Below are 22972 nucleotides of genomic sequence, written 5' to 3' on the forward strand. Positions count from 1 at the left end.
TTGCAAAGTTGTGTATTAATCATAATAGGTAATTTTTGGTTTGCTTTTCACAAACTTTAATCCACATAATTAAAATTTAAGACAGAGTGTTATATAAATATCAGGACAGTACGAAAGCTAAAATTTTAGACCTTCACAGTGAACAGAAATAAATTTAAGCAATCCAGCTTTTCTTATATACAGCATTTGTATTTAGTTCATCCTAAACTGAACCAATTTTTATCCGGATATACATGATATATACAAATACTTTAGCTAATCTCAAAACATGTAATCCAGGAAGTATTTTTCAGAATAGGTAAAGCAAAACAGAAAATGCAGGATGTTTCATGCTTGGCTGATATGGTTTAATGCAGCCTGACTTGAAATAGTTCTTATGGAAAGTTTGTTCTGTAAGAAAGTCTATGCCATCCAGACTGTTTTTGTATTAAAGAAAATTATGTAGAGTTTTTTACTAAATAAATATATTATACCACAATATTTATCTCCATTAATAACATTCATAATTTTTGTAGATCATACCCTTCCTTAAACTTCATATAGCTACAATCTGAAAATGATTCGTACAAATCTTTGGTATATTAAAAAAAAATAGCTGCATCAAAAATTACATTATGACTATCACCATCACGTAAATGATTTTATTTTAGAAGGTTTTTTTTAAAACTAAGTATTTACATCTGGTGCAGTAGTATGGCAAGTCCATTACTTTTCTGGTGAATTTATTTTTTTAATTACAGATGTATATTTTTTTCACAAAACTCAAAAGAGGATCCTGAAATTACTATAAAAGTTCGGCCAGACAATTAATATTTTGCTAATTACATGCTGTTTCACCAAAGTACACATTAATGAATATTTGTATTCAGTCTTGATCAGAAACATGCTGTACCTCTACTTCTACTGTTTGAATAGCTTCTGTAACCTCTGTTACTTTCTGTCCTTGTTGTGCTAATACATAATTGACAACTTGCATGATGCTTTGGTCAGAAAGAGTAGAAGAAACTGTGGAGCACTCTTCAGTAGCTGCAACAGTGTCAACTGTTTCTTCAGTAATTACTACAGTCTCAATCTCTTCAGTACAGACCTCTGTTTCTTGTTCTGGCACATCCGATGTTAAAATACTGATGGCATGTTCGACTTGAGTCCCCTGATTATGAAACTGAAGAGTGTCCTTTTCCAGCATGATTTTACAAGGTACATAATCCCGATGAAATTTAGTCATATGCTTCCTTAGGGTACGGGCATCTATGTAGGCTTCATTGCATACTGGACATACATAGGGTCTTTCTCCAGTGTGTGACCTTACATGACGTTTTAAGGAACGTGCATCAGCCCAAGCAACACCACAGGTTAGACACTCAAAGGGTTTAACACCTATTCAACAGAAACAGAAAAAAACCATTTATTAAGTTTTTAAAAAATTATTTTAAAAATGATTAAAAAAATATTTTCTCAGAGTCAGTAAGTTCATTGTAATATAAGCCTTTATATAGTAATTTTACATAGAGACATCTTGACAGGTCACCTATAAACCCAGGATATTTTGGGTTAATAAATATTTGTTTGTTTATTTATTCGGGGTTTTTTTGTGCCGCTCTTCTCCTTAGACTCAGGGCGGCTTACAGCATGTTAGCAATAGCACATTTTATAAGAGCCAGCATATTGCCCCCACAATCCGGGTCCTCATTTTACCCATTTTACCCTCAGAAGGATGGAAGGCTGAGTCAACCTTGAGCCGGTGATGAGATTTGAACTGCTCACCTTCAGATCTACAAGTCAGCTTCCGTGGCCTGCAGTACAGCACTCTACCTGCTGCGCCACCCCGGCTCATTGTTAGTGTTAAAATACAGAAAAACGGCATTTCTTCCCATTTATTTGTCATGTTACTGTGATTATAATTTAAAAAGCTACTTTTAGACAAATAAAAAGGAAACATCAAATTGCAAATACAACATATTAATTTATCTGTTCAGATACGTAACTTATAATTAGCTAATTATCTTTGCCTTCACTCAGAGATGTAGAAATTAAAACTGTTAGAACTGGATTCAGTTCTCTTCAAATTCTGATTAAGTAAATCATGGGATTTGTGGAATCTGTCATCCATTTTTTCCATACAAAAGCGAAAGAAAACAATAGGATAATTGCAAACACAGCCTATCTGTTCCAGTCTCTTTTATCTTTCCTAAAGATGCAGGATAGCCAAACTATGCTTATACAGCCATATCTTTAGTATTTAATCATTAAATGTAAACATAGCCTAATCCCAGTTAAAACCATTTGAAATAAATAAAAACCAATAAAAATAAAAAAACATTGAAAAGGAAAAATACCACAATAACTTTTCACACAAGGAGGTGATTCCAAAGAATTGCCACTGCAGAGCAGCAGTTCTTGCCTTCAACTCCCCTCACTTCCTAAAAGTGGAGAAGTGAGCAATTCTCCTTGGATGACTTAACACAGGGGTCGACAAAGTTGTTCAGAATCTAGGAGCCAGCCCAAAAATTTAGGAGCCAGAATTTTTTTTAAGCAAACTTGGTTTTTTGCCGAGTCTCCACCTGACATCGCTTTCACCCCCTCCCCCCCGGCGCAGGCCTGGCTCCGCCGAGCCGGCTCTGCTGTACTCCCGTCGGGATCCGAGGGGAGACCGTTAGTCAGAAACCGAAACAGAGAAGAAGGAAAGGGAGACCGGGCCGGGGACGCGGGTGAGGGGGGGAGGGGGGAGGAGGGGTTACTGGTCGGAAGTCACCGCGCACGCGGCCGGAGGAGGAATGAACAAAACCTCACGCCGGGAGGGGAGGGGCTTCCGCTTCTCTCCGAAGGCGGGTGAGCGGCCAAGATCGGAGCGTCTGTGTACGGTGGGGGGGAGTGAAGGGGTTCGAGTAGGAGGCGGAATGGAGGCAAGGGGGGAAGGGAGAGACGCACACAAGCGCAGGGGACGCTGGGAAAGCAGCTCGCTCCGAGGTTGATGGGCGGAGCTACGGAAGCCAAGATGTACCATTTCTGGGCGTAAACACAAGGCGGGAAAAATATACTGTATACCAGTGATTTTCAACCTTTTTTGAGCCGCGGCACATTTTTTACATTTACAAAATCCTGGGGCACACCACCAACCAAAATGACACAAATCTAATAAATAAATAAATAATAAATAAATAAATACATACATACATACATACATACATACATACATAAATAACCCCCTCATATATACAATCCCATGTAACATCCCCTTATAAATACAGTCAATCATCAATCATCCCTCCTGAAATTTATACCACTGTCTCATTTCTGGGTACTTCTCCTGTCTTTCCCCCTTTTCTCTCTCGTGTTTCTCATTTCTCTCTCTTCCTCCCTTTTTCCCTCATTCCTTCTCCCTCTCACTTCTCCTCTTTTTCCATCCCTGTCTCTCTCCCCCCCTTATGTGTGTGTATGTATACACACTCCAACCATTTCCAAAACCAGTTGAGGGCTGGGGTTTTTTTCTCTTTTATCCTTTTCAAAAACAGGTGTGGGCTGGGGGGGTTTTCTTATTATTTGGATGCTTTTTACCATATGCTTCAAGAATCACCTCTCTCTCTCTTTTGTTTCACTCTCCTCTCATTCTCTGCCTCAATCATTTTCTCATTTCTCCTTTTTTCTCCCCTTTTTGTTCTCATTTCTCTCACTCTCCTTTCCTCTCCCTATCTGTCTTGCTTTCTCTCTCTCTTGCTATCTTTTTCTCTCTCTTGTTCTCTTATTTTCTCTCTCTCTCTTGTTCTTTCTCTCTCTCATGCTTTCTCTCTCTTGTTCTTTCTCTCTCTGTTGCTCTCTCTCTCTTATTTTCTCTCTCTCTCTCTCTTTCCTTTCTCTCATTCCCTCTTTCTCTCTATCCTTTCTATCTCTCACTCTTTCCTTCTCTCCCTCCCTTTCTCTCTCTTTCCATTCCCTCTTTCTCTCTATCCTTTCTATCTCTCACTCTTTCCTTCTCCCCCTCTCTTTCTCTCTCTTTCCTTTCTCTCATTCCCTTTCTCTCTATCCTTTCTATCTCTCACTTTTTCTTTCTCTCCCTCCCTTTCTCTCTCTTTCCTTTCTCTCATTCCATCTTTGTCTCCTGGGGCTGACTGCGCCTGCCCTGCACCCCCCACCGCGGAGGGAAAGCATTTGGCATCGGCACCGCCAACCCCCCCCCCTCCACAAGCAGCAAAAGCCTCTGCGACTGAGCCGGAAGGCAAACGGCGCACCCCGCCGCTTAGGCTTTTGCTGCTCCTGGGGGGGGGAGGATTTTCTCCTCCCCGCCCCCCCGGCAGCCAAACGTCGCTGGTGCAGGAAAGCAGCGTGTTAAAAGGCGCGCTGCTTTCACGGAAAACAAACCCGGCTTTCCTGGCAACGGAGGATGACAAGCAGGATGAAGCGGGGTGGAGCAACGCGAGGCTCAAGCAGGCAGCTTCCGCGCGTTTCTTTCAGCGGAAGAGGAGGAGAGGGAGCGGATCGGGCGGGCGGGGGCTGCGCCTTCTACTGCCGGCGCCTCCCCGCCCCCGCCCCCCCCCCAGGCAGGCAGGGGAATGGGGACTGCGCGCCCATGGAAAAGGGCACGCAGGGGGGGTATTTTGGGGTGCGCGGGTAGCGGCGGCGGCGGGCAATAGCCGGGGGGCGGCTTCTGAAAGTGGGAGCTCCAGGGCTGAAGCCTCAGCCCTGGAGCTCCCACTTGCAGGAGCCACCTCGCGGCACACCTGGCCATGTCTCGGCGCCAGACAACATTTTCTAGGCGCCACTGGCGACCAGGCGCCTGGGTTTGTCGATCCTTGACTTAACAGGTTGGGACAATTCAGGTTTCATATAAAGTTAGGTGCATCAGCTTTTTCTTATCAAATTTAAAACCTTCTAATTTTAAAATTAAGTAACAGTTTTGTGAATGTCTTTCATTCCTTTAGGACATTCAAATGTTTAAGGAACATAAGACATGTTCCCATGTATTCCTAATATGGTTTTATACCTCAAGGCTAGTATAATGAAAATCCAAAAATTATTTTTGGAATGCATTTTCTCTTATTGGTTAAAATCACTGTGGGCTTAAAAGTTCATCTTTTAAGTGATGACCTTGTTTCATCTTTTAAGTGATGACCTTGTTTCATCTTCTGCCTGAGAAACTGAAATGCTGTGGTAATCCTGATGATGGGATATGAACAGGCAGAGGCAGGTTCTACCCTGCATGGAAGTCTAATTAGATCTGGCTGCCATACTCAGAGACAGGTTTTGGAGTACCGCATTTTTCAGAATATAAGATGCACCTTTTTCCTCCCTAAAAGAGGCTAATAATTTGGGTGCGTCTTATACTCTGAATGTAGCTCTCTCTCTCTCTCTCACACACACACACACACACACACACACACCAGGCCTAACTAGCTGCTAATAATCTTCCCAGCTCTTACTTTGCCGGCTCTTTCATTGTTTCTCTCTGCGAAGAATGTTTTCCAAGCCCTAAGTCTTTGCAGGGGTTTTTTCATTGCTCTAACTTGCTCTGAATAAGTTTCTTTCCAGCTCTAATGATGTTCCCTGCTCTTACTGGCTTGCAAATTATTTCATTGTTACTCTCGTTGAATAAAGTTTTTTTAAAGCCCAAACCAGAGGATAAAATATTGTGCTGAAGCTGACCAGACTAAGGACGCTAGCCAGATGAATACCTGGTAAGCAGACACTTTTTTCCTGTTTTCCTCCTCAAAAACTAAGGTGTATCTTATACTCCGGTGCATTTTATCCAAAAAATACAGTACTCATTTGGCTTTTTCAAGCTAAATAACTGCTCCCAATTTCCGAAGATTTAGTGGTGTCCCACTAAATACAGGACATCGCATTTGTCCACTAAATACAGGACATCACATTTGAACAAAGGTTTTGCCCCTGTGGTCAAATTCTAACCCATGACTTTTACACTGTTTCTATTACAAAGCTAGTTAATAGTTTTAGTTAATAATAACCCATCCACTCAGATTTGCAGACTACACAGATCCTTATTTACAGTTGCTACCAGTATTATCAAACCAATATGCTCATATTTCTCTTAATGAGTATAAATTTTGTTTTATCATTGTAAAACAATCACTCCTTTACTGCTACTTTTTATTTATTCATTTTTATTTTATTTATTCAATTTTTATGCCGCCTTTCTCCTTAGACTCAGGGAGGCTTACAACATGTTAGCAATAGCACTTTTGAACAGAGCCAGCATATTGTCCCCACAATCCGGGTCCTCATTTTACCCACCTCAAAAGGATGGAAGGCTGAGTCAACCTGGAGCCGGTGATGAGATTTGAACCGCTGACCTACAGATCCACAGTCAGCTTCAGTGGCCTGCAATACAGCACTCTACCCTCTCAATAAAGCCAACCCGGCTTTATTGAGTTTTATTGTGATTTTATTTGCTGTCTCACTCTTTGGTTTACAGCTGATCCCTGACTGTAATAAACATTTTGAATAGCTTTAGAAAGGTGCTATTTTTTACAATCAGACTTGTTTGAGTTACCTTCATGGTTGTTCATATGTCTTCTGTACTCCCGAAGCTGGGTGAATTTTCTTCCACAGTGTTCACAAATACGCTCCAAATTTTGTTTTGCTCTTCCTTTCTTCCCGTGAGTGGCTTTTTTAACATGCCTTCTGTACAAAGCTTTTTCATAGAACTCTTTGCCACACACATTGCATCTAAACACAAAGAAAATAACAGCTTGATAAAGTACTAAAAAAAACCCAAATGCTAATCTAGCATTTGAATAGACTATTGTAATAAAAAATGTTAAGGCGCTTACTACTTCTGAAAATAAAGACAAGTGAAAGACAAGTGGAGATCTAATACTAAACAGCTAACATTTTCTGGAAGGCTCACAGAGAGATAATTGGGCCCTTTATGTACCTAGCAATGATAGTTTAAAAAAAAAAACTATAACCATACACAAATACAATAATTAAGGATGCAGCATTAGATGGTATGTTTTAAATAAAACAAAAGAAAATTCCTGCTCCGGTATGCAGCAATATAGTTTCATCTTGTCTCAGCAATGTTTATGATTCAGGGACATCTTTATGATTTCTTTTCTCAGTTCCAATGGCAAAGAAGTCTCCAATTGAAGTTTGGACAGTTAAGGGAGCAGCCTGACTATAATCCTAAATTTTATGAAAGTTATGCAGAGTTCATTTTTTAAAAAACTGCTTTTTCAACGCCATTTTGCCTTTTCCCTCATTAGCAAACTAGCAAAGCTCTATGTTTATTTGTTGACCAAAACCTGCAAAGCTTCCATTTATATCATATTCTCACTCCACAAGATGCATCTTTCTCTTGATCCTTGGAAGCAAGTGCCATGAAAATTTAGAGTTAAAAGTTTAGAGAATGGTTTCTTACATAAAAGAGATTGAAGCCAATATAGGAAGCAGCTTCTATTTTATTATAGGAAAAATTTTAAAAGAATAGTTGAAATCAAACACTAAATACACTTTATAACTACTGACTAAACTGCTTTCTTCAAGCCACTATTTTTTTCAGTTTACCATCTGCAGCTGTAAATAAAGCTTATCATATCACCTGTTTTTCCTTTTTGCTACAAAACACCAAGTTGACATTGTTACTAGTGATTAATAATAATATATCATTGATTTCCTTATTAGCATTAGAGGGTATCCAACTCCAAATGATCAGGTGGCTTACAATATTAAGAGAAAAAAATATTTTACAATTTTATTCTTTCATTGGTATCTTCTGGTTTGAAGACATTATGAAATTTTAGCAGAATAACACAATTGGAATTAGAGATTTAGTCCAACACATAGTGACCTTAATATTGGATTTTATGGAAAAACAAGTATAAGACATTTTGAAAGTCATCTGAAGCATAAATAAGAATCTTTTACTATTTTCCAACCTGTGGAAAAACCTCAAGGAAAACCTTTTCTTATATTCCATGATAGCTAACTTTACTAAAAAAAAATTAGTCAAAAACATTTTAAATATAAGTAATGATAACTACTGGAGTGATACAATATATAGGAGAGCTGAAGTAATTCAAAAATAGCTCTCTAACCTGCTAGCAAAAGTGAAATACTAGAACTAGAGTCTTGTGAAATTCTTATGTAATCTCATAGCTCATCATCCATTTACAGTACATCATCTTTTTAATTTTCTGATTTGCAAAGAGTTCTGCCTTACTAAGAGCTCTTAATAATTCAAAAGCTCAATATTGAAAGTCAAAATCTACAAACAGATTGATGTATGTAATCATATTTATACAGTACTATAAGCCCTGGTAGAGTTTGCTGAAATTGAATAAATTGGTAAATACTGTAGAATATATTATATATATATTTATTGGATTTATATGCCACCCCTCTTCAGAGACTTGGGGCAGCCCAAATAAAAAGATCAAAACAAAATATTAAGACAAAATAAAATGAGCTTTTTAAAAAACTTCATTGGGTATGTTTTTGAATTTAAGTTATCCCATCGTATAAGCAAAATTACAGGTTACAAAGGTTTCATTTAAAGTTTTCATTTAAATCTAAGTATTTGCTGCCAAGAGTACCAAGTTTTGTTTACCTGTATGGATCAGTAACAGAATGTGATTTTACATGAGAATACCAATCTTTCTTCCAACTATAGCATTTCCCACAAAATTGACATTGAAAAGGTTTCACTCCAAGATGTTTGTTCATATGCTGGCGGAGATCCCGAGGTTCATAAAAACTTTTCTCACACCTGAAATTAGATAAGATTAAATAAGATAGAGTACATATATTTAAAGACCTTAGTAAAGAAAAGAGAAAAAGGTTACCGCAGTGCAGCCACATGTATACATGCATTAATACTATTATTTCATATTTGAAAACAATCTCTATAAAAATATGAATCAATTTGTCTGTGCTACAAAATAGTTAATTCTCTATCAGATTATGAAAAAAATGAATGATTCTAAACTATTTAACTTTCCATAACTGTTTTCAAAACTTTTCTATAGCCAATATTGCTACTTTACTCTGGATTAAATAACATCATTATAAAACATTGGTAAGTTCAAATACACTGATAAAAAATTACAAAAATTAAATAAATCTAATGGAGAACCCACTGATTCAGGTAAAAAGATTTCTAGCTCACTGAGCACTGAATTTACCTGAAAGCTATACAATTTATTTACTTATTTATTTATTAGATTTCTATGCCGCCCCTCTGCGGAGACTGCTTAGTGTCAATATGGAATGAGAGCAAAATACTATACTTGAAACTACTTTAATACAAATATGGTTGTAAGATATCCGAAGGCTTCAGTAAAGCTGTGCGCATGTGCGTGGGGAGGCAGCAGCTGGGGGCTGTGCATGCATGACTTGGGAGTGGAGGGCATTGCATTATGGGTATGGCCATTCACACGCATCCTTTTGGCACCTGAGCATCACTGGCCTAAGTCCTACTCTAGAAATATTACCTAATAAAATGGTATTACAATTCTAATCTAAAGACTGTCTACTACAAATTAGTTCAAAGTTCTGAGAAATTTTGAAATACAACAACTAATATTTAAGCGATTCTGGCTTTCACCAAGAATAAGATGGATAATCACTTATTACCTACCAAGATTAGCCAAGTGACTTTCAAAACTTTTAAAATCTTAATTATACTTACTGGTTGCATTGATAGCCACGGATTTCAGGTTTGGGCTGATGTTTCTTTAAGTGTTTACTAAGTCCTGAAGCTCTATGAAAAGATTTTCCACAGTGTGAACAGAAGTATTTTGATTCTCCTGAAAACGATAAAAGAATCTGTGATACATGGCTAGGCAAACTAGAGATCACATGCAACTTCCAAAAGGCTACAGCTGACATCTGAGGACAATCTGGAAAAAAGAGAAGTAACCATCCCCCGATTTTTGATAGGAAACAAGATATTTACAATCCATTAATTATATTAACACAAAAACTTTCTAAAACGAATCAAAGAATCCAATCCCCCCTTCTCTTATTACCTGCCGCCACACAAATCTTAATCGTCTCACTTTTATGATACCATTATGCCACTATTCTTAACTACTGTAGCTGTTTCCTGTTCCCACATCATATATGAAATAAAATATTCAATGACTTCAATGACTCTGCTCGAAGACATGTAAAACGTTTCACTTTCTTTAATGAAGTGATTTACACTTTAAAATGTGGCAGTAGTTTAGCATACATGTTTTATACATTCCTGAAAACTGGCTTTATACTTTGATACATTCTTTTTGAGCTTTTGTGGAGGGTTCAACAAGTAGCACAGCCTCTGTACAACCTCAGAATGAATAATGGAATACCTGTCCCGTACAGATTGTTGCCCCAACCCCACTGAGCTTTCAGTACTGGAAATAGCAGGGGAAGAAGCCATCCAGTCCAGCTGACTCAACCCTTTGCAATCAATGAGGTGAAATGTCATAGCCAGAGACTACATTTCATTTATTCAGTTAACAGGCTTGATATCACAGGTCGTTAAAAATAGCCGGTTTCTAGTCTTAAAAAAACACCCATATAATTCCTATTGATTGGTCAGACTGATGGTTAAAGCATATTTACTACACAGAACCAATCTTCTATAGGAGTTTTTTTGGATGTATAAAATTATAGAAATAAAGTGAAAGAGGAAACTCATTAGATTGAGAGGAAACATTATAGTCCTTTTTACATTATTTTATTTCTGGCATTAGTTAATAATGTGCGTCAATTACCTGTGTGAATGCTTATGTGCTCCTGAAGGCTTCTTTTTGTGACAAAGGACTTGTCACACAATTCACACTTGAACTGCTTTTGTGCCTCATGCAACACAAGGTGCATCTTTAAACCATGTTTGTAGGTAAATGACTTTCCACAAATCTATTAAACAACAACATCACAAAAATAATATTGTCTGTCAAGGTGAACACTAAGATTAAGAAAGCTTCACTCATACTGCATGATCCATAAGTACTTGACAATTCTTTCCTAGGGCTAACATTCTTTGGAAAATTAAATTAGGACTGTGAGATCTGAATTGTACAAAATCCATACAACTACTTAGTTACTGTAAAGACATGAAAAACACCCACATTTTGCTCCCATCTAGTGGACATCTGGATTTCGTAAAGCCTTGTGGTAACTAGATTACTTCGCTAGGGGAGATATTTTATTTATTTGGCTGCATGCTGTCCATCCTCTCACAAGTCCTGTTTGCTGCTTCACTATGATGGGAGAAAGGGAGGGTGTTCCTAGCAGGAACGAGAAAAGGCCCCAGTGTGTATGTGAAGAATACATTTTCCAGCAGAATGTCCCTGGTTGTAAAGGTCATCCCAGCAGCACAGCAAAAGTGAGCAGCCATCTATATTGGGCAGCAGTGATATAGAAAGTTGTTAGATTGTTGTACTTATAATATCGTAGACATCATTCAAACTATGGAGAAAGCAATGGTAGTGGGACTCAAAGAAGTTGGATAGGAAGAGTATCAACTCTGGAACTTTGGTATTGGAAAAAACTCACGAGAATACCACGCACAGCCAAGAAAACAAATAAATGGATTGCTGAACAATCAATCCAGAGTTCTCATTTGAGATACAGATTATCCTTTTTTTATGTTACTTTTTGTTGTTGTACACCATCCAGACATGCAGTTTGATTGGGGGGAGGGAGGGAATCTTATAAATCAAATAAATAAATTTCCTATTTCAGATACATTATACAAAGACCTAATGCTTTGAAAATACTCTGAAGCTGGGGAAGATGGAACGAAAGGAAAGGAGAGGATCAGCAAGGTAGACAGACCCCGTTGTAGCTGTAATAAGTGCACTGTTGGAAGACCTAAAGGACCAGGTTAGGTACAGACTGCAATGAAAAAAAAATCTATCATTGCTATGATTTGACAATGTTTTCCATACCTGAAGAGTCTGGAAAGCTAACAATCAAAATAATTCCATAGATTGAAAACAACCCTCTCAAAAATAAATAAGCCTGCATACAATATAAATAGCATTTACAATATTAGAACTATGCAGAAATATGCAAAATCATGCACTTGTCATTGTCAAACTTATTGCAGTATGCCCTCTACTTGCACTAGATGAAACAACCGGATGTTAACTGTTCTCCTGAAATTCAGGAGGAAACAGATTGAACTTGGGAGGAGAAGGAATTGCAAAATTTACTTTCTACCAGAGAAATTGCAATAACATTTCAGTGAAGGGAATGGGGTTATTGTTTTTTTTTTACCTTACATGCATGTGGCTTTACACCTGTATGTTTCAACATGTGAATTCGCAAAGAATAGAGTTTAGGCAAACTTCTTCCACATATATCACAGATAAACTCTCGCTTAGTTCTTCCCCTTGTGGCCGCACCACTTTCTTCTATATTAGCAGTTGCAACAGTCACTTCATTTTTTTGGGTGTGACGAACCAGGTGAGCTCGCAGTGAAGCACCGTACTGGAACTCTTTTTTGCATAGCTAAGGAAACAAATACTTGACTTGTGAGAAATAGAATAGAATAGAATAAAATTCTTTATTGGCCAAGTGTGATTGGACACATAAGGAATTTGTCTTTGGTGCATTTGCTCTCAGTGTACATAAAAGAAAAGATACATTTGTCAAGAATTATGAGGTACAATACTTAATGACTGTCATAGCATACAAATAAGCAATCAGGAAACAATATTAAGAATATTGTGAGAAATCTTAGTAAAAAATGGGGATATAGTGAAACTATAATGTATGTATACGTTTCAATCAAAAGATAAAAGATGTTACTTTCCGCTCTGGGAAAATGAAATGTTGATTAGCCAGATGTGTCTAATCAACTGTATTTATATTTCCCAGACTTGGAAATGGCCACTCCACTTGCAATGCAATGTTTCAAACCATGGATCTTGATCATTATAAAATAAGAATTGAAGTGTCTGTTCAAAAACTATTATCATATTAAACTCCATCAGAAAAACTTGGCATTCAAAGAATATTTATTTATTGATTGATTGATTGATTGATTGATTTGATTTGTATGCTGCCCCTCTCCGGAGACTCGGAGCGGCTAACAGCAACAATAAAACAGTTTACAATAGTAATCTAATACTAAAAACGATAAAAAACCCATTAATATAAAAACCAGACATACATACATACATATCATGCATAGAATTGTAAAGGCCTAGGGCGAATATGTTAACACGATCATAGGAATCTCTACTGATAATACATTTTACCAAGTGCTTACTGGGCATTTATAATTTTTCGTCCTCTCATGCTTCAATGTGTGCATTATAAGAGCATAACGTCTCTGGAAAATCATCCCACATTCACTGCATTTGTGCTGAGCTTCTGCCTCACTGTGCTCTATAATCTCTCTTTTGGGTTGCTTCATCTTCTTGCCTCTTTGCACTAGCTTCATAGCAACCTGATTAAAAAAATGATATTTAGCATTAATATTAGTTATACAGAAAACAGAACCAACAACTCATACATATTACCTGCAGAGCAGCAACATACATTACCAGAAAAACCAATCTTTTTTTTAATTCAACTCCTAGTGACTTAATGAACTTAACCATATTGGTATTTTAACAATATAGAAGTTAGTTGCCATTACTTTCGTGTCACATTTTTTAAAATAGTGCAAAGTGACTCATGGCTCTGATCTTTCCTGAAAAATCTCCCATCCAAATTCCACTCAGTCATAACTCTATTTAGCTTCCCGGTCCACCAGTTTTAGTCAAATCATGTCTCTTATGCAGCGTAATCTCATAATTGGTAAATATATATCTTTAGTTCTCTCTAAGGGATAAGAAACAGAAATATTCAATCAATCTCAATAAATTTTTAAAAATTGGTATCTGTATTTGGAATAAAATACAATCATTTTTTTAAAAATTGGTATCTGTATTTGATGAAATACAAAAAATAATATAATCTGTATAGATAATTTTTGTAAATGCCCGCAACACATATAGCATTGAATTTTTAAGCATCTTTAAATCTGCCATACTATCTGCCCAACCAAGTTGATCTTACAAGATTGGAGGGCTCTGTGTTCCTTTGATTTAATCAGGTTATCCATCGAGACCCGAGAGACATGCCTTTTTTGTGGCAACACCTGCTCTCTGAAGGGAGGTCTCCTCTACCAAGATCCAGGTGCCCCCCACTCTGATGTTCCTTAGAAGAGCAGTGAAGACCTAGGTTCTTCACCCAGATCCTTAGTGAAAGAGAATGAGATCTCTTGCTTCATTCTATTTTATTTGTCCTACTTGCCATCTTTTCTTTTATTTGATTGTTGTCCGCTGTCAATAGATATTGAGAATTGCATGGCACATGTTTAGCAATATCATTCAGCTTTCTCTATTGCAGTAACTTCTGTCCCTATTCCAATTAGCTTGGCTACATGTAATTGTTAATAGTAATAGGAAAATTAAAATCTTTGTTGTACAGCTGATATATAGTATATATGGTTTGTAAGTTCTTTTAAAAAATGCATTTGTGAAGTCTTACAACTTCAAGATATTTATATAGTCCTGTCCCCCACCACACAATTTTTTTTTAAAAGAGATTTTTTTTATACCTGCTGGATAGCTGATTTTGGGCCTGGCTTTCTGTTCTGTAGTTTTTTCTCTGTACCTTTGTGCAGTCGAATATAGCCACCCTCGCTAACAGATCGCTGACGAAGCTTGCTTTTATAAGTATCATCTTGACTAAGAGCTGTGGTCTCCGATTGTGATTGTGGAATGTCCTCCATTTTACAAGGCTGATCCTGTTTTTGCGTAAGCCCTTCCTGGGAATCCTCAGCAGCAACTTCTGCATTTGCTTCACTGCTCATATTAAGTTCACTGTTCACATTTGGATCTTCTTTTTTATTTTGATCAGCCTCATTTTCAGCCTGAGTACATATAATAACTTGCTCTGCTATTGAAGGCTCAGTTTGTACCAAAGTTATAGTTAGATTTGGGGAACACTCCATTGCTGGGGCTTCTTCTTCATTTTCTGTTGTTTCCAAAGCAGGCGTATGCACCGGGAGCTCAGGAGGATTCTTCTCGGGAGGCTCTGAAACTACTTGCAATGCAGTTTCAGACATAGTCATCTCTTCTGCCTCGGTATTTGAAGATGTCCCATTCTCCGTTGCTACTGGATCATCTTCAGTAGATGCTGCTTGCTCAGTGCTAGCCACAGGATTAGCTTCATTTTCATTCTGCTCTGAAGTAGTTTGAGCTACCTCTACTACTTGGACATCTCCTTTCTGGTATACGGTGATTTGTTTATCTTCCATCTGTTTGTGTACATTTTCACAGATTCCCAAGACCTCTGTCATGAGAAGATGCTGAGCTAGCTCAGCTACAGCTGCCATGTTACAAAAATCAAAAACTAATTCTGAAGTATAAGCAAATTCTAGCAAAGGGAGGAAACTGGCCTTCCGAAATCCTGCACATACACACACAAAAGAAGCAAACAAAATTAGTAAGATCTGATGAAAGAATAGACCCTCCCCATTAATTTTATAAAACAGAAGTCTGCCAGTCTGATGAATACTGAGACAGTGTCTCTTTTCAATAGCTGTCACACAACTCAGGAATCCTCTGCATAGAGATACATTCATTCTTTATCTGTTTTAAGTAAACATAGAAATATAGAAGACTGACGGCAGAAAAAGACCTCATGGTCCATCTAGTCTGCCCTTATACTATTTCCTGTATTTTATCTTACAATGGATATATGTTTATCCCAGGCATGTTTAAATTCAGTTACTGTGGATTTACCAACCTGTATTTTATCTTACAATGGATATAAGATAAATACAGGTTGGTAAATTCACAGTGCTTTTCGCTAATGCCATAAGCTGCTATGATACAATTCTGTGTTTAACATTACTATATAAAAATAATTTTAGTTATATTTAAATGTGGTATGTTAATAAATACAATATTGTAGAATAAGTCCCTTTTTATCCTTAAAGACAGGACATAAATATACTAAGTAAATAGTAAAGAGGGGCTACAAGAATGGTGGAAGGTCTTAAGCATAAAACGTATCAGGAAAGACTTAATGAACTCAATCTGTATAGTCTGGAGGACAGAAGGAAAAGGGGGGACATGATCGAAACATTTAAATATATTAAAGGGTTAAATAAAGTCCAGGAGGGAAGTGTTTTTAATAGGAAAGTGAACACAAGAACAAGGGGACACAATCTGAAGTTAGTTGGGGGAAAGATCAAAAGCAACATGAGAAAATATTATTTTACTGAAAGAGTAGTAGATGCTTGGAACAAACTTCCAGCAGACGTGGTAGATAAATCCACAGTAACTGAATTTAAACATGCCTGGGATAAACATATATCCATCCTAAGATAAAATACAGAAATAGTATAAGGGCAGACTAGATGGACCATGAGGTCTTTTTCTGCCGTCAGTCTTCTATGTTTCTATGTTTCTAAATAAAAAAAGAAATCGGGGGACACTGTCCATATTATTTCCTATCAAATTAAACAAAAAGCACAAAAATAAACAAAAAATTCAACCATCTTTTTTCAGGAAAACGTGACAGCATAATCTTTCTTAATAAATTTTATATAGTTTATTGAATTGTCTTTTAAAAATCTTTGTATTTAATAAACTCTGATACATTACCTGAAAGATCTACCACTGCTTCATGGCTGGAAACAGCTCCCTTTTCAATAAAAAGTTCTCTGAAGTATTCACTGTTGGCTGCCAAAATAGATTTGTGTGCTTTGTATACTTCTCCCTCAATAAGCAAGGTAACATCACAGAACTGACTAGAAAGCCGTTGTTGGTTCAACTGATTCAAAACTGATTGAGAATGTTTTGGAGAAGATTGTTTCACAAGGCCTTTACTGTCAACCTGGCATCAAAAAGGAGAGCCCAGATTGTTACAAATAAAACAAACAAAAGCAAATTAAGTATAATAAATCTGCTAGGTATGAAAACAGTTTATGATATAAATGTAAAATAAATTTCCATACTAATTATATGAACATTTACTTACGAATACAAGTTCATGCTTGGCAATTGGTTTCTTTTTCACTTGTTTTGGTGATGCTGCTGGCAGTGGTGTGGAATTATTTATTTCATCATCTGTTTCATTACTATCTTCATGAGAAATTGCATCCAATCCTAGCTCTTCCAACATTTCAGAAGGGTCTGACAATGATCTAGAACGATCTAATTTTTCCTGGCATTTGCTACATTCTTTAATATAATCTTTAACTTGCTTCAGGATACCTTTAAAAAAAGCACAAAACCTTTTTGTATGTACTGTTTTATTCATGCATATATTGACATATTTAAATTATTTTTTCAATATTAAGCAATTATTTGAAAACACTCATCCTTTACCTTTTATTTACTTTCATGAAAGCAGACTACAGTGTTCCCTCGCTTTTCGTGGGGGATGCGTTCCGAGACTGCCCGTGAAAGTCAAATTTCCGCGAAGTAGAGATGCGGATGTAAATACACTATTTTTGGCTATGAACAGTATCACAAGCCTTCCCTTAACACTTTAAACCCCTAAATTGCAATTTCCCATTCTCTTAGCAACCATTCAGATTATTACTCACCATGTTCATTAAAGTGTATTTAAAAATTTTTTTTATTAAAGGCAGATGAAAGTTTGGCGATGATATATGACGTCATCGGGCGGGAAAAACTGTGGTATAGGGGAAAAACCCGCGAAGTATTTTTTAATTAATATTTTTGAAAAACCGTGGTATAGACTTTTCGCAAAGTTCGAACCCGTGAAAATCGAGGGAACACTGTACATCAGAGCTAATGATTTTGCTTATTTTCAAAGTCCCTTCTATGTCAGGAGTCCCATCAGTTTTATACCTATACTTTCTATAAACGTACAAAATGAATTTTTCCATACTTATGGCATTATATTGAACCAAAAATATATGGAGAAACAAAGCAGAGAGGATTCTTTACAAGTCATATGGAATGCTATGGCTATTCAACATCGCTACTATAAACTTTCTATCCTGAAACCCAGTTATGCAAAACAAAACAAGTCTGATCCATTAGAACTCATATCTGATAATTTACAGAAAATATGCATCTGCGTTCTGTCTATAGTAAGCTAACTAATATAAATTAAAAGAGCCTCCTTGATTAGTGCTATGTCAGATTTGAAGCTGCATGTCTGCCTTGCATTGATTGAAGGCTATTACAAAAAGAAAATATGCTTCAAATTTAGAAATCCCTTTATTTATACAATTTTTTGGTTTCTTAAATCATTGCTGTTTGCCTGGGGATTACAGTTCATATCGGCTCAACATATGACCTCAAAAGTAACTGTAACATTGGCAGTCTCTTGTAGAGTCAATACACATAAACTCAAAGGTGGTTTTTTCAAGATGCATCTTGACTTTCTTAGTGTGTTATTTTTGGGTGAAGGCATTTCACTTCTCATCGAAGAAGTTTCTTCAGCTCTGACTGGATGCTGGGAATGGGTGGATTGATATTCTTTTCAGACAGTTGGTCATTTGCATTCTTTAAGTCCAGTTGCCTCATATAAAATTTTAAGTAAACTGAAGTCACTCGAAGGTTAAGAAGGAGGAGGAAGTAGTTTCTGAGAAGGTAGTAGGAGGGTGAAGAGTAGAAAGAAGGAAGGGTGGAGACAGGGGAAGGAAGGTGGATAGGAGAGATGGTGAGAGTAGGTGGAGAGTGAGAAAAAGAAAAATGAATACAGACTGATAACTGATTAATGAGATAGGGGTGTTGCTATAAATCAAGTGTTTCTCAAATAGTGGGGCAGGGCCCCCTAGGAGGGCAAGGAGTGATGCCAAGGGGGGTGCATGACCCCAAGGAACATGCTTTTTTTTCTGCTGCAGGGTGGGTTTTTTGAAAAGTAGGAGATATGAAGTGCATATAACAAACTCTTAAGAGACACCATGGAAAAAATATTTAACAGGAATGAAAAGAAAGGAGAAGAGAGATGGAGATAATTAAACAAAGGTAAGTCTCCTAAAAGCTAAGATGAGGAAATATGACAAAGCATATGTAGTACTTGGCTTCACTATGACTACGGTGGGAGACAAGGAAAGACTTGTATGTTTACTGAGTCTAAAAATGTTGGCAGCGGACAGCATGAAGCCAAATAAATTAAGGTGTCACTTAAATACATTACACCCCAGTCACACTGATAAGACGCTTGAGTTTTTTCAGCAAAAATATGCTGAATATTGCAAACAATTGCCTCGGTGGAGAGTTGGGGTGTGTGTGAAATGTTTACTTCCTCCGAGTGAGGGGTGTAACAGAAAATAATTGAGAAACACTGCTATAAATATAAAAAAGATTATTTAAGAAATTTGTACTATGCAATTATGGGTGTATGTTTTAGAGAGGTACACAAGGTATATGCATTGATACTTGTATGCATATGAAATGGAAAATAAACAGGGTGTCCAGGGGGGAAACATGTTGTTGTGAGCCGCCCCGAATCTATGGAGAGGGGCGGCATACAAATCTAATTAATAATAATAATAAAATAATAATAATAATTATTATTATTTTGAAATTCCCTGATATTTCCCTGACATTTTCCTGTAACCTGCGATCTAGTTAAGGGGTGGTTGTAGATGACCTCATACCAAACGGCTAAGCCATGGAGAAATATCCGTAGATGAGGAAGCAAGTTGTTGCCACAGTTATGCTCATTTTTGCTTGACTCTGCCAGGCAGTGTGATCTGGGTTTTGTTTTCTTACATGATTTTCCCCTGACTTTTAAACATTTTAATAGTTTGTTTCTCCCCCCCCCCCCCATTTATTCCATTTTTTTTACAAATTCCCTGATAGTTCCCTAATATTTCCAGAACCACCAATTTCCCTGATAATTCCAATTTCCAGGTTTGCTGGACACCCTGAATAAAATAAAATAAACTTGGGGGAGAGTCCAGTTGCCTCTTGAAAAAGCACCTTTGGGACAACCATGACCTGGATGACTGAGACGTGCACATCAAATGGACCAATAACCCCAAAGCCTTTGAAAATAATCAAAATAAAGCCCTAAATATTTTACACCTTAGCGTTCAAGACGCATCAATGCAATCATGAGAAAAGCAAGGTTTGTTTCACAAATGATTAACCATAGGCTTCCCCCCATTTATTCAGTTTTTTTCACAGATTCCCTGATATTTCTCGAACTGCCGATTTCCCTGATAATTCCCTGATTTCCCAGGTTTATTTTATTGTATTTTATTTATTCATTCATTTATTTATTGGATTTGTATGCCGCCCCTCTCCGGAGACTTGGGGCAGCTAACAGCAATGATAATAATAATCCAATACAGGGTGTTTGCTGGACACCCTGAATAAAATAAAATAAAACTTTTTTGGGTGGGGAAGTCCAGTTGCCTCTTGAAAAAGCACCTTTGGGACAACCATGATCTGGATGATTGAGATACCCACATCAAACGGACCCAAAAGCCTTTTAAAAGGCTATATGAATGGTGTATGAACAGTATGAATGGTGTGCATGCATATGATTATGACTTTATTTTAATACAAACAGGTTTTATTACGGGATTTAGTTTTATATATTATATTCAACTTCTTTTTATTGCTTGTACCTTTTTGTATTGTATTATATTATTTTGTAAGCTGCCCTGAGTCCTTCGGGATTGGGCGGCATAGAAGTAGAAGAAATGAATGAATGAATGAATGAATAAATAAAACTAATCAAAATGAATGTTTTACATCTTGGCGTTCAAGACGCATCAATGCAATCCTGAGGAAAACAAGGATCGTTTCATGAATGATTAACCGTGGTTAAGCGATGGGAGGGAGGGGAGGAGGCAGTTCAGTGAACCGAACTGGTGTTTTTCCAGCCTCAGCCCATAATTCCCACGGAAATTCATCTTCGGCAAATGAGCCTCGCCAAATCCGCGGCCTCCCGTTTTCAGCAGCTTCGAAAGAGAGCGCCTCGGTCTGACGAAGGCGGTGCTCAAGACCAGAGGTGGGGCGAGCTAAGTCGCGCGTGTCATCGCGCCGCTGCGAAGCACCTCCGAGCACACAACTGGCGTGCTCGCCCGCTCCGCTGGTTCAAGACCGGTCACGCAGGGACGCGCCCCCCACCCCATACCGCGCTTCCTCCTCCTCCCCCTCCATCCTCCCCCACCTCGCGCCTTTCCTCACCTCGCCACCAATAGCGCCTGGAGAGGCGCTGCCAAGTCTGCAAGCGGGTCCGGTGGGAGCCGTCAGTTTCCAGGTGGGCTGCCCGGATGAGGCGGCCGCGGCGCTCGGCCTGCAGCACCACTTCCAGCTCGGCGAAGCGCTGCTGGTCCCGCTGCCGGCGCTGGTAGTAGAGGGTCCCGCCGCGGACCACATAGCAGGCGGCGGCCTTGCGGATCTTGCGCTTGACGTTGCCCTCGGTGCCCGGCGCGTAAGGCTCGCGCTCGTTGGTCAAGTAGCGCAGGATGGCCAAGTAGCTCTCCTCGCTCGACATGGCGGGCGGGGAGGCGAGCGGCGGTGGCCGGCGGACGCCCCCTCGTCAGCGGAGGGGGTGGCACTGGGTCCAGCTCTTTTTTGGGGGTGGGATGGGGTTGAGACCCCCACCCGTCCCCAGCGGAGGAGACGCGAGAGAACTCTCCGAAGAAGATAAGCAGGCGTCGCGGGTGGGTGGTGTCTCCTGTCACAGGTATTAGAAAGGAGACCACTCGGGACGAGCGAAGGGAAAAGCAAAGGGAAAGGGGGGAGGGTGACGGGAAGGGTTAAAATAAAGAAGAAGAAAACCCCCGAAGCCTCGAATCCAGAAGGAATCGAGCCCCAGGAGGTGGAACTGGAGTTTCGCGGTCCTCGGCGACGGGTGGGAGGAAGAAGCTCGGGCAGCAGGATCAACGGAAAGACAAAATGGCTGCTGCACAAGCGGAAGTGAGGTCTGGGAAGATCTAGCCTAGCCCTTTCGAAGCGGAGGGAAGGGGAAGCGCTTTGAGGAGAGTCGCCATGCTGGATTCGGGCAAGCGTTGCCAGGGACGTTGAAATTGATTTGCCGTTTTTAAAACAGGCAGAGAGATCAATGGCGGCGGGAAACGGTTAATTGCATATAATATTGGGGGGGGGGGGGGGGGGTTAGTTTAAATTGCATTAAATAAATGTAGTTCTTTTTCTTGTATTGAACTAATCGGTCTGCAAATTGCCGCCTTGGTTGAACTGGTCTGCCCGTATATGGTTCTTAAAGCGCTTCCGTGAGAATATAAAAATGACCTTAATTTGTAAACTTCGCAGCTTAGCTTTGTAAAGTATCTTATTTCATTTGTTTCTGCACTTTCTACAGAAGCTGAAAAATAATTACCGGAAAACGCGGCCAGAACTTTCTTATCTCCGAGCGGCTTGCAAAAGATTCCTATTTTTAAAACTATTTTTCTTTCTCAGTGGGTTCCTTTGGATAATATGTAATGTACCCAGCTTGCAAATAAAATGTAATCAATTCATAGTATAAAGGCGCGTTATTTTAGGAGGGTTTTTTTTTACCCCCCCCCCCCATATATCTTGCTTGTATCCTTAAGATTTTTATTAATATTGTTTCCTCATTGCTTATTTGACCCCTATGACAATCATTAAGTGTTCAACATCATGATTCTTGACAAAAATGTCTTTTTCTTTTATGTAGAGTATATGCTCCAAGACAAATCCCTTGTGTGTGCAATCACACTTGTCTAATAAAGAATTCAATTTTATTTATTTTGTCCAATACACAATAATACACAATGAAGCTTATAGTGGATATACTCGAAGTAAAATATAACAAGGAAAGAGTGAGAAAATATAGGAATAAAATATATCAATGAGAGAATAGAAGAAAAGACTTAGGGATATAAGAGAAGAGATATGAGATATAGAAGAGAATAGGACGAGACGGGAGGCATGCTAGTGCGCTTATGCACTCCCCTTGCTGACCTCTTAGGAATCTGGAGAGGTCAACCATGGATAGTCTAAGGGTAAAATGTTGGGGGTTAGGGGATGACACTACG

General features: G+C 38.5%; 1 protein-coding gene across 1 annotated transcript; it reads right to left on the reverse strand.

Moving 5' to 3' along the window:
• Positions 1 to 32: 32 nt before the first annotated feature.
• Positions 33 to 21864, reverse strand: ZBTB11 (zinc finger and BTB domain containing 11). Its single transcript, XM_070750073.1, has 11 exons — positions 21138 to 21864; positions 16993 to 17228; positions 16617 to 16848; positions 14561 to 15414; positions 13223 to 13402; positions 12226 to 12459; positions 10716 to 10860; positions 9644 to 9761; positions 8564 to 8722; positions 6506 to 6681; positions 33 to 1377 (listed from the first exon to the last, which is right to left on the reverse strand). The coding sequence occupies exons 1-11, from the start codon at positions 21445 to 21447 to the stop codon at positions 866 to 868; spliced, it is 3156 nt and encodes a 1051-aa protein (XP_070606174.1). The 5' UTR covers positions 21448 to 21864; the 3' UTR covers positions 33 to 865.
• Between the last annotated feature and the right edge of the window lie 1108 nt (positions 21865 to 22972).

The sequence above is a fragment of the Erythrolamprus reginae genome, chromosome 4, assembly GCF_031021105.1.
Source record: "Erythrolamprus reginae isolate rEryReg1 chromosome 4, rEryReg1.hap1, whole genome shotgun sequence".
Taxonomy (NCBI): Eukaryota; Metazoa; Chordata; class Lepidosauria; order Squamata; family Dipsadidae; genus Erythrolamprus; species Erythrolamprus reginae.